Source organism: Bactrocera neohumeralis, chromosome 3, assembly GCF_024586455.1.
Source record: "Bactrocera neohumeralis isolate Rockhampton chromosome 3, APGP_CSIRO_Bneo_wtdbg2-racon-allhic-juicebox.fasta_v2, whole genome shotgun sequence".
NCBI classification, from domain to species: Eukaryota; Metazoa; Arthropoda; class Insecta; order Diptera; family Tephritidae; genus Bactrocera; species Bactrocera neohumeralis.
Genome location: NC_065920.1, coordinates 25,396,297 through 25,409,325, shown reverse-complemented (window position 1 = coordinate 25,409,325; position 13,029 = coordinate 25,396,297). Strand labels below are relative to the sequence as shown.

The following is a 13,029-nucleotide window of genomic DNA, read 5'->3' as shown; positions in this document are numbered from 1 at the left end:
CACCATGACAACTCAAGTTGAGAAACAACAAAATCCATATCTTAATTCACAATTAAGGAAATTTAAAGAGATAGGGAAACTTCCCCAAATAATACATAAACAAAACTAAAGAAGATCGGTATTGTGAAGACTTTTCTAAAGCCACAACTACTCGATCAAATAATGGCCGGTATGTCGTACAACAACCAATAAAGCCACAATTTTCTAATACCCCACATAAAGGTAGAAAGACCAAAGTCAGAATTCAATCTGACAATAATAAAAATTCAAATATCTGTTACTGACGCAACATTTAGTCGAATCAGCTATACAAAGCATCAAATTAATTTCGAAGCCGTTCTCCATTCACGGCCACTCTCTCGCAAGATCCCTCTAATTTCATAGGGCTAAGGAGTGCCCATTCTGGCCATATCTGAGCCAGGCGTGGAGTTACTATCCTTCATAAGCCAACAGTAAATTAAATGCAAACAATTGCCGATCATACAAAAAGGCTATACCGGTATACCAAACCGATAAAATAGGAAGTTGTAAATAACCGCTAATAAATCTATTAAAAGAAAACAACTTTTTTGGTATAATACAATACGAGTAAGTCGTCAAAGCGCGCAAAATCAATTAGTACCTCAAACACCAATATTTACACAAAATGCAATCGTTTCCTCATTCTTCGTTCTGCGTTCTCAATCCTGCGTGCTGCAGGTAGCACCAGATACGACCCCGTTCGACTCGATCGCCGACACCGGCAAACTATCTTCGTCTTTGGAGTCTCGTCGATATTAATAAAATATAAAACAGTCTATTCTGGTGCGAAGAAAATCTACAAAGTATTCATGAACAGCCATCTCATTCACCTAAATGGTTATTTTGGTGTGGTTTTTGGTCTGATGGAATCAACAGTCTGTACTTCTTTCGAAATAAACCTGTTGAAACTGTCACTGCTAATAAAGAGCACCCAAGAACATAAAATAAAATGAAATAAGTAAGTTGCAGAAATGATATCCAACTTTTTATGGCCGCAATTGAAAGAACTTGACCTGGACAACATCTGTTTCTAATAAGACGGGGCTACGTGCCACACAACACATGCATCAAACGAATTATTGCAAGAAAAGTTTGGAGCTGCGATTATTTCAAGAAATTGTGACATTTAATAGCCTCCAAGAAGTTGTGATTTAACACTAAGAGTCTACTTTTTGCGGGGTTACTTGAAGTCATCGGTCTTTAGCAATAAACCAGATTCTCTTCAAGCTTAAGAAGTCAATATTGAACTTGCTATTCATGTCGTACATCATGAATTACTCTAAAAAGCAATCGAAAATTGTGTTCATCGAATTCGCTCCTGCAAAAGAAGTCGTAAAGGCCATGTGCACGATGTTATTCTCAGAACTTAACTGTATCGATTGTTCTCCACATTAAATAAAAAAAACGTTTGAATTTCCTTAACAATTCGTGTGTTTTTTTCACTGATATTGGAAAACTCTGCATGTAGTCACTCCCTTTCGTTTGATGTTGTGTGCATTCACTTTTAGGTACGTTCCAATTACTTCTTGTTAGTGACCGCATGTATTTTTTATGGTTGTTGAAAATTTTACCTCCTTCTGTACATACTTCTACGTATAAATCCAGCGATCCATATGAGAAAGTGGCGGCTCTTTTTTTTATATATTGTGAAGTCCTTTCATGTTTTCCAGGTTTATGGGAGTTTCCATCTGTTAAGCTGATGTCACCTGAAGTGCTGAGGCTCTCACTAAAGATGGCAAAACATATTTTATGTTTTTTCGATGGCGTTAAAATAATCCTTGTTTATCAAATTAAAGCAAAGACCTCGACTAAAAAACTTTTCGGAAGGATATTTCTTCTACAGTGAGATTATGAATCACAATCTTATCTATTTTCGTTTTTTTTTTCTAAACGGTCGGTGTACCGCTGTAGACATAAGAAAATGGAGAATAAAAAAATCTTTTTTTGTGAAAAATGTGTTTAAAAGAGACAACATAAATTCGAGGTATACCGTTTCTGAGGGAGAAGCTCTCGCTCCTACAATCTCGTCATAAATTTTGTTGTATGTTGTTGTTGTTGTAGCGGCAGAATTCTGCCGAGTTGACAGTTCTTGGCCGGATACAAATCCGGGTCCATTTCAGTTACGTAGACCCGACTGTCGTAGGAACGGCCAAATTTGCGCTGTATCGCAACCATCGGTGCATCTCTGCTGACTTATGGAAATGGTTAATTGAAAAAAGGACTCTACTTATACATTTTTACGAATAAAAAATCGAAATTCAAGATATCCTGTTTATAAGTGGCAAGCTTTTCTTCGTATCTGCTTTGTGCTTCGGGATTCGGAAGCGAGTCTTGTGTAGACATTTTAAGATTTGTATCATTTTTGACCCACTACGTTTTTTATTGAATTTACTAATCTACAATTTTCTCGCCATATTCGATATTTTGAAATTAAATGCTTTTTTCCTGGAAACCACTTCACCATATTTGAGATGTCTGGAAAGCATTCGATTTTCTCACTTGTCAGCTTCCGTGTGCGCTGCACATAAGTGCTTGCACACGTTTTCCGTCGTCTACAAACGCTTGAATATCAAAGCTGAAAGCGGATATACACACTTAAATACGTTTCCTTAATGATTATATACACGTATGTGTATGTATGTATGTATGTTTATATATATTTTTTTCGTTTGCTGATTTTACGCCATATTATAGCCGTAGACACGCTGCGTTCTTCTTTTGGCGAATTTTGGCGAATTTTCAGACTTTATTTACAAATGCATTTAATTGGAATTTCGTAAGATTTTCCCGTATCGCTACGCTTCATCGGTTGGCTTCGTCTTATTTACACAGCCATGTATGCGGTTGTGTGTGTGTACGTGTTAATATGCCCCAAATAGCGCAGAGTCTGCATGCTGAGACGATAAATCAGACATTATTCGACGTTCATTTCATTTTCAATAATGCAAAAAATCCAATTGGAATTAATGTGCGAAAATTCGCTGTTGAAAGGAGAGATTTTCTTCAATGGATTTATTAACAATTTTTGGCATGAATGTAAAACGTGTCTCATGGCCAGGAGCAGGGTAGAGTTAGGTGGCTGCACAATTCTACATTTTTTTTGTGCTTGCCACATTTTTACATGCACCATAAAGTCGAAGCAGCTTAAACGTTTCGCTCAGTTATTCACGTAGATGTGCATAAATTTGAATAGTAGCGAGGCACTAGATCATCTCACGCGATCTCCTTTGGCACCTCGTGTCATTAACCTTTGTAAAAAGAAGGAGGTAATTGCCCCAAAAGGGTAGTGTGGTATGTGAATTTAATATTCGAAAAAAAAAACCAACAGAAATACGTGGCATAAATGAGTGATGTGTCAATAACCCGACATAGCGGAAGCTTCGAAATTGAATTATGCATGTATTTTCGAAAGTAATGCATCAACAGTAAACATTATTCCGCATTTACAAAACTTCGTTGTAAACTACTTAATGTTAAAAGCGTCAAATGATCGGAGCATGCATAATTTATGATGGAAGTGCTATTTCGAATGACAGCTGGAATTTATGTGAAGCTCTTTCAAGTCGAAAATCAAAAATGCACGCACTCGTAGGTGTAGCAGTGCTTGCTGAGTGACATTTACAGACTGGAAAAATACAGCAAATAATTTTAAATACAAAATGACTCGCACAGAATTTTGACCCAAAACCCAACGGTTAGTAGTCACACGCTTAAAAAATTTGTTTACTTTATTTCTGAGAAATTTTTTTAAAAAAGCTTTCACGGAGCTTTTTTGTGTGACAGCTTGAGACACAGAATGTAAGCATTGCTTTGTCAATCTTTACATACCGTTAGCCAAGTAGAAAATTTACTGCATTGAAGGGAGCCAACTTTATGCTGATATTATTATTGAATAGAGATCTTAAATTGAAAGCATCCAAAATAAAGCTTGTGCACTCACTTTATGGGCAGTTGAAAAGTTCCAAGAAAATTCGACGATTTCGAGCCAAATTTTGTTCAGCAATGAAGCTCATTTCTGGTTCCATGGGTATGTAAACAATCAAATTTGTCGCATTTGGGACCAGGAATAACCCAAAGAGATTCAAGAGCTGTCATTTCATCCTAAAAAAACTACGGTTTGGTTTCCATATTTCTTCAAAAATGATGCCGATGAGAACATAACCGTCAATAGCGACCATTATCGCGCCGATTATTTGACGCCTGAAACTGAAGATCGTGATCTCGGCGAAATTTGGTTTCAAGAAGATGCATTTATTGAGAGAACACTTAGGTGATCAGATAATTTCACGTTTTGAGTAGGATTTTCAGAGCTGGAGTGTTTTTGTCCATTTTGACTTGACCTAGCCGGCGTAGCCGCTGTGTTTTAGTTCGTTGAACTATGTCAATGTTGTCGTACTATATATATCTCATACAGCACATCGTTCCATCGAATGCGATATTCGCCGGGGCCAACGCGCAAAGGGCCATAAATTTTCCGCAGAAGCTTGCCTTGTTTGAAACCTCGTTTGGTAACGAAGGGCTCGTAGAGGTCCTTCCCGATCCTGACGAAGCTTTTGGTGTTGCTCAACGTTAGTTTATATAGCCCTATTAGTTTTGCAGGTATACCAAATTCAAACATCACGGCATAAGCACAGCTGCTTTTCGTGCTGCCAAAAGCAGCTTTGAAATTGACGAAGAGGTGGTGCGTGTCGATTCTCTTTTCACGGATCTTTTCCAAGATTCGGCACACGGTGAATATCTGGTCAGTTGCCAGGTTTAAAGCCACACTGATAAGGTTCAATCAGTTTGTTGTCGACGAGCTTTAATCTTTCACACAATATGCTCGATAGGACCTCATACGTGATGTTGAGGATGCTTATCCCACGGTAGTTGGCGCAGATTGTGGGGTCTCCCTTTTTGTGGTTTGGGCAGAATACACTTAAATTCCAATCGTTGGGAATGCTTTCGTCCGATCATATTCTACAAAGAAGGTCAGGCAATGTAACGTCTGCTCCAACGTCATCGATTGGGGAATAGGGTTCGCCTTCTCATCACGTTATATTTACTTTCACTGCCATTCAGCAGTTTGGAGAAGTGTTCCCTCCATAATTTTAGTATGCTCTACGCTTCAGTTACTAGATCACCTCTGGGGTTCAGGTACCGAATATTTGGACCCAAGTACATTTAGTTGAATTTTTACACCAAATATCGATTAGTGTGTGAGATATACAGTTGAAGTTCAGGAATAGTCCTTTAGTGATAATTGTATGCACGTGCGTCAAAAATGGATTGAATCCAGTTAACGATTTTCGAAATTTCAAGAACCTTTATACCGCATATATCGTGCAACATGTGAGTTATCTCAGTGAAAATGAGAGAGCGTGTCTTACGACACACTGATAACTCTTACAGTTACTAATTTATCAAAATAGTGGCAACTTTACCTTTGAAAGCATAAGAACAGTTAAAATAAATATAATAATAATTTTCTTTTAATTTTTGTGTTCTATGATTAGATGTACTTCATATTATTTATAGTCAGTTTAAGGTCTTCAAATGATTTATTTTCCGCATTTTTTACTGTGTAATAAAATTCTTTGCACAGGAAAAGAATATATTTTGCACTGCGTTCTTTCATTTTCCGACCTACAGTGCTTTTGTGAGTCTGTAAGAAGATATTCTTTTCAGCTAAGCAACATTAAATTATTTTAAATAAATAAATTTTCATTACCACCTTTTCTGATGTTTTTAACATTTTCGTATGCAAATATTTACTTGTCATTGAAAATAAACTCTCATAAATCTTCTTATTTCTATTTTATCTTCGTTGTATCGCTATATAATTATTTCTGGCTGCTTGATTGTGAAGGCTACTAATAAAGAAAACAAGAATATTTCCAAAAACAATTCATCTTGTTTATTTATGGTTTAATGTTAAACGTATTTTATTTGTTTGAAAAATCGAGGTATAAATAAACTTTGTGAAATTTTATTTACTTTGGTGACACTATGCGCTTTTTGGCATTCGAAACGCTTGGCATTGGAGCAATGCCATTCCCATAAAATGGTGTTGGTCAATTGTAAATAAATAGTAGCTATAAATGTGCAACAAAAGTAAAATGCAGCGGTGTCTACATATACGAGTATCTCACACTTATTTGAGTTGTCGCGGGAGGTCTTTGTGAGAACATTGGTCAGCATTAACATATTTCTAAATGTGAAAACGGCGAAATTGGGTATGTTAGGTTACGTCGCATGCCTGAACCTGGCATTAGTGGCGCAGGATCTCAACAGCTGTTAAGGTAGTAGTCTGGTAACTTGGGAAAAAATCGAAATTTTTTTGCTTAATTTGAAAGTACAATGTCTTGAGAATATACCGTGAAAATTTCAGACAGAAATTCGAAACATTTCGGGAGTTATAACGAGTTTCCTAGCGCGCCTCGAAGTCCTCTCCCTCGGAGTTGTTGAACTTTAAAAGCGTTTTTCTCAAAACATTGTTTTTCTGGTCGGCCCGTGTCCTAACTTTTTTTCTACATAGCCGATTGCTTTCAAATTTTAACAGGCTATTCTACACACTCATAGTTCTCGTCGGTACTAACGAGAATTTTTTTCACCTCTAACTTTTTATTTTACAACCCATTCTTTGCTTAAATAAAAGGACTTTTTTTCAAAGACCCCCATTTTGTTATTTACCATTGAAATTTAACATAATTAGTTCCGATGAGAATGACATGTCTATAGGTTAAGAATAATCAAGAATTTTGATTTCATTTCATTTTTTTTTTGAGGTTCCATGTTACAAATTTTTTCGAATACTTTTTATACTCTCGCAACAATGTTGCTAAGGAGAGTATTATAATTTTGTTCACATAACGGTTGTTTGTAAGTCCTAAAACTAAAAGAGTCAGATATAGAGTTATATATACCAAAGTGATCAGGGTGACGAGTAGAGTCGAAATCCGGATGTCTGTCTGTCCGTCCGTCCGTCTGTCCGTCCGTGCAAGCTGTAACTTGAGTAAAAATTGAGATATCATGATGAAACTTGGTACACGTATTCCTTGGCTCCATAAAAAGATTAACTTCGAAGATGGGCAAAATCGGCCCACTGCCACGCCCACAAAATGGCGGAAACCGAAAACCTATAAAGTGTCATAACTAAGCCATAAATAAAGATATTAAAGTGAAATTTGGCACAAAGGATCGCATTAGGGAGGGGCATATTTGGACGCAATTGTTTTGGAAAAGTGGGCGTGGCCCCGCCCCCTACTAAGTTTTTTGTACAAATCTCGGAAACTACTATAGCTATGTCAACCAAAGTCTACAGAGTTGTTTTCTTCAGGCATTTTCATATACAGTTCAAAAATGGAAGAAATCGGATAATAACCACGCCCACCTCCCATACAAAGGTTATATTGAAAATCACTAAAAGTGCGTTAACCGACTAACAAAAAACGTCAGAAACACTAAATTTTACGGAAGAAGTGGCAGAAGGAAGCTGCACCCAGGCTTTTTTTTTTAAATTTAAAATGGGCGTGGCGCCGCCCACTTATGGACCAAGAACCATATCTCAGAAGCTACTAGACCGATTTCAATGAAATTCGGTATATAATATTTTCTTAACACCCTGATGACATGTACAAAATATGGGTGAAATCGGTTCACAACCACGCCTTCTTCCAATATAAAGCTATTTTGAATTCCATCTGATGCCTTCTCTGTATAATACGAGTATAAACATTAGGAACCAATGATGATAGCGGAATAAAACTTTACAAAAATACGGTATTTGAAAAATATGTAAATGACGTATTATGAAATCTCGATTATCACTTTACCATGCGAGAGTATAAAATGTTCGGTGACACCCGAACTTAGCCCTTCCTTACTTGTTTTTACTTATATTTTGAATATGTAAATAAAAACACCCTAAATATTCCAGATAATTCATTTTTATTTTCCTATAAGTCCATAAGTTCCAAACTACTACTTTAATGCTGGTCAAGATATATTGCCCATATTTTTTTTTTCCAAGCACTTTTTCCGTTCTGATTGAGGTATCTCTAAAACATGCGTCTTTAACGCATCTTCAGGTGTCGAAATCGTTGACTTCTTGGTTTATGTTTTCACTACGGGAATAAAAAGAAGTTATTCGACGATTGATAACCTGTCACGATGTCATATACGCATCACAAAGTACCGCCAACGTATCCTTACTTTTCTCTCGACCAATCGATACGAGCCTTTATTTTTGAGCAATTGACAATTAATTTTGGGCGGACCTCACAAAATTCGTGTTGGCGTGATCTACGAACTCAATTGAATTCACCATGCCATCGAAAAACACTCGTCTTGATTGAGCTTCATCATCAAAAATTAAGCTTAGTTTATTGATGGACTATTGCTGAGTTAATCCTATGGTTTACACGCTCAAATACATATTCAACAATTATCGAGAGAAAAAAACGAAATTTTTCTCTTTACTCCCTGTGTAAATGATCAAAATTAGACCTTTTTTGACCAATCTAGGTCCTCAATATGAATACATAATCTTGGTACAGTCTGCCATAGAACACTAAAAATGCCGTAATTATCTGATGATTTTTCGAAGCCTCAAACAATATCGTTGACTTGTATTAATTTCATGAAATCCAATGTGGAACAATGTTATGCGGAATTAACCGCTACAAATATGAAAGGTAAAGCCGACGATGATTACATTATAATCAGTTAGTTTGATTATCAAGTTTGGTAAATTCGATTTGCTAAAAGCCCAAGCTAGCTAGGGTCCCAGTGGTCGGCATTAAACTAACTAATTTAATGCCAAGAGCTGTTATTGTAAATAAAATACTAAATATTGATTGATATGTTTTCGCTGCTCATACTCGACAACATCCTATGGTCGAGATGAATATTTGAAGTTACTGTGGACAACACAAATAGCGCTGTGTATGTCAAATATATAAAATTTTATGATAAAGTTGTGAGTTTCCAGTTTATCACATTATGGTTGCCAAATTTCGCTAAATAAATGGCAACCCTTATGTCTTAAATTGTTATACTTAAGCATATGCAAGCTTTTTGAAATATTATATCGAACTTCTCTATACTTGTATTAATATTCAGAACTCAGCTATAATAAAAATCCTACTAAATTTTTCTTTCCTGCTACTGTACTTTATTCACTAATTTATTTTCGATATAATTGAATTACAGGATTCGGGCACTGGCACACCGGTCACCATGCGAGTGGATCCCAAAGGATACTATTTATATTGGATTGATCAAAATAATGAGATGGATATTTTGGACATAGCGACCATACGCGACACACGAACTGGGCCATATGCCAAAAAACCAAAAGTGAGTAAATTTTATGGAGAAATTTTATTACAGACAATTATTACTTGGCTTTATGTGGATATTATTAATTACAATATGTGTAGGTATATTTGCCTTATGGCGCGAACATTTAATTAGCTTTTATACTGTGAGACAATCAATTATCGGCAAGATTGATTGAGGCTAAGAGCATCAAACGAAGGCAGGCAGACTTTTATAATGGAGCGGTCAAAGGGTATATAATATTTTGTGAAGTGAAGAGTATACAATATAAGAAATGTCTACGTACTTATATATTACTTGTATTATAACAACAACAACATACATGTTGTCGAGTATGAGCAGCGAAAACATATCAATCAATATTTAGTATTTTATTTACAATAACAGCTCTTGGCATTAAATTAGTTAGTTTAATGCCGACCACTGGGACCCTAGCTAGCTTGGGCTTTTAGCAAATCGAATTTACCAAACTTGATAATCAAACTAACTGATTATAATGTAATCATCGTCGGCTTTACCTTTCATATTTGTAGCGGTTAATTCCGCATAACATTGTTCCACATTGGATTTCATGAAATTAATACAAGTCAACGATATTGTTTGAGGCTTCGAAAAATCATCAGATAATTACGGCATTTTTAGTGTTCTATGGCAGACTGTACCAAGATTATGTATTCATATTGAGGGTGAAGGACCTAGGTGGTCAAAAAGGTCTAATTTTGATCATTTACACAGGGAGTAAAGAGAAAAATTTCGTTTTTTTCTCTCGATAATTGTTGAATATGTATTTGAGCGTGTAAACAATTTATTTATAGTGACATTTTGATATGAAACGACGTCTACTGCAATCTCAACTTTTAAGTTAAATCTACGAACTCAGCCGGAATACGACAAAAAGGGTGAAATGCTCGAACAAGTCATCGAAAATTGGACTCAACGGATGAAACAACTGAGACGTAGCCGCGCCTAACATTGAAAGAGATAATCTTCAAAAAATAAAAGCCAAAGAATATTCTTTCGTATGATAATAAACCTGGAAATGGATAACCCTTCATATATATCATTCTTCATCATGTAACAAAGTAGTCAGCTCTTTAGGTTAGGTTAGATTAGGTAAACAGGCTGATATTCGTGAGACCACAAATAATCCCACTTGAACTGCTAAAGATGCTTGTTCGTTTTGGTGCCCAGAAGTCCAAAGCATGGATCAAAAAGACGGTCGTATACCTACGTAGCACTTAGACCCAGTCACACTTTTATTGAACTCGCCAATATCTACTCCAGCCAATTCGGCGAGTTTATAAAAAGTATAGCAACCACGATGCTTCAACCTTAATGTTGCGAAAGCTGGACAGTGAAGGAGAAAGTGTCTAGATGTTTCCACCACATCTACCTCCCTAGAAATTTGACAAGTTGCATGCTCTAAAATCTTTAGCGTCACCGCGTATGCGCAAACAAAACAGTGTTGAGTAAGGCAACCTATCACAGCGGTCATGTGAAGCCTGCTAAGAGCTAGTAGTTCCATCGACCTGTTATGTTCTATTCTTGGCCAGAAGGCTTTCGCAACGTGGGCGCAAGACCCATATATCCAGCGTCCTAAACGTCGAATTGAGTCGTTTTCTTGCTAATGAGTTTGAGTATGGTGAAAGCTTGCCGGCTTTACAATTTCTGCTGTGGCCAGACACTCAGACAAGTTTAATATGGAAGTCGCTTGACGCTACTGCTAGTGAGGTCATACAATCCTTGACTAGCTTTGAGCTCTGCTATCGGAGTGGATGGTCAGGCAGTGTGAAATAAGAGTTGATTGAGAGCTCCCTCTCCAAACTTACCCTTGAGTGTGATCCATCCATGAAAAAGCTCATGGCGCTTCTTTTCCAGTGACTCCGCCCAGTCTTCGGAAAAATATTTTCCGAAAACTTTAAATTTTAACAAAAATAAGTAAAGAAGAGCTAAGTTCGGATATAAACGAACATTGTATACTCTTGCAACTTGCAAGGCTTTAAGTCAGGGAAGTACCTTCAAGTACATAAGACATATAAGTTATATGGGGCCTAAGCGAGTTTCCAGCCGATTTTATTCATTCTAAGCACAAATGTGCTCCGTTTTAAGAAAAACACGCTCTCTCAATTATTAATATATGTAACTCAGATATTGACTGATATATATGGTATAAAGTCATCCGGAAGTTCGGAAATCCTTAAATTAGGTATATGGGACTAAGGGAAGTATTGACCCGATTCAACCCATTTGTAGCTCATAGACATACTACTATCAGTAATGGATTATCTCTGAATTTTAATTATATATCTCACATATTCACCGATATTTTCGGTAGAAAGTCAACTATAAGCTCTGGACGCCTAGATTCAGTACTTAGTGGATTAAACACTTTTGGTTCGATTTATGCAATCATCCAAATACTAGTCCGCTCCCCTTTCTGTATTTGAAAATAATTTAAAATCACAAAGTTTTTGAATAGCATTCGGCTATTACCGTTAATACCATCATAAGCCTAACAAATAGTACTCCAAATGTAATTTCTGTGTATGTACATATATAAAAATATGTATTTACATACTATATGTACATATACCATATATCGATGTAGTATATTAGCAGACATTCGATGCCCGATTGGCGGCAGCAATTTAACTATAAATAAATCATTAGTAAACAACATTCGCTTTTAATTTGGTCGAACACTTCTGGTGTTGCGCTAGCACAACTCTATTTGCACATAAACCAATATACACAAACATTAACCTGCTCGCGCACCGAACACTACCACCCACACCCCTTCGAGCACCCACACACACCTCTGCGTGGCAAATAAATAGCGTAGCAATTTCGAAAATATATTCGAATTCCATGAACTAAAATTCATTAAAATTGTATTTGGTTTTAACAGAGAGACACAGAGAGGAAAACAAAATTGGGACAGCACATTGTAAATAAGTAGTGATTAATTACATTATGTCATTAGACGACTAGAGTATAAATAAAATCTGAACCAGTGTGCAGTAGCCCAGAATAACGGTGTGTATTTGTGTTGGCCGTTGTAAGCATAAATAGCGCATTTCGCTTGTAATTTTGGCCATAAAAATAATATCTCAATTTGCCATAGGCCATGGCAGCAGCAGCAACAATGAAACATCTGCCGTTAACTGCAGCCAGCTCACTTTAGTGTAAACATTTTAATACTATATATCAAATATATATTGTATAGTATATCCTTGATTTATGCGACAGCACACAGAGCTAAAATTAATTTGTATTCTCTATGTGTATTATGGACTGGCTTCTCGCGATTTATATTTTGGGCATTATATATGACTTATGTTCCTAGAAATATGTGTACTAGAGCTGGTCGATTTACAGGGAGCCAAAAAATGGAAATGTCGCTTATGTGAAAAATTTTCTATCTATAGGTCTATTGTACCCTCTCTTATATCACATATGGTCACAAATGTCCAGCACTCTGAACAGTATCAGCGCCTTGCTGGGCGCTATGGAGGTGATGTAATCCCTGTCTACGTCTTACTATCTCTAAACGTTAATGGATCCCAAAGCCTTGAGCCTGCTTCTACAAATTGCTGTGCAATCAAGAATCAGGTGTTCTGGATTTTCTGGTTTCATGTCGCAAAACCGGCAGTTTGTACAAGAGGCTATGCCCATATTGGACAAGTA

The 13,029-nt window shown here is 36.5% G+C and overlaps 1 protein-coding gene across 5 annotated transcripts in view; it reads left to right on the top strand.

The window, feature by feature from the left end:
- The window catches only part of LOC126752754 (1-phosphatidylinositol 4,5-bisphosphate phosphodiesterase classes I and II), a 144,513-nt gene that overhangs the window by 79,276 nt on the left and 52,208 nt on the right, over window positions 1-13,029 (top strand). For all 5 annotated transcript variants that reach the window (XM_050463720.1, XM_050463719.1, XM_050463718.1 and 2 more), the window contains exon 3: window positions 9,214-9,360. In XM_050463720.1, the coding sequence (XP_050319677.1) occupies window positions 9,214-9,360 (147 nt within the window). The remainder of the gene's footprint in view (window positions 1-9,213; window positions 9,361-13,029) is intronic.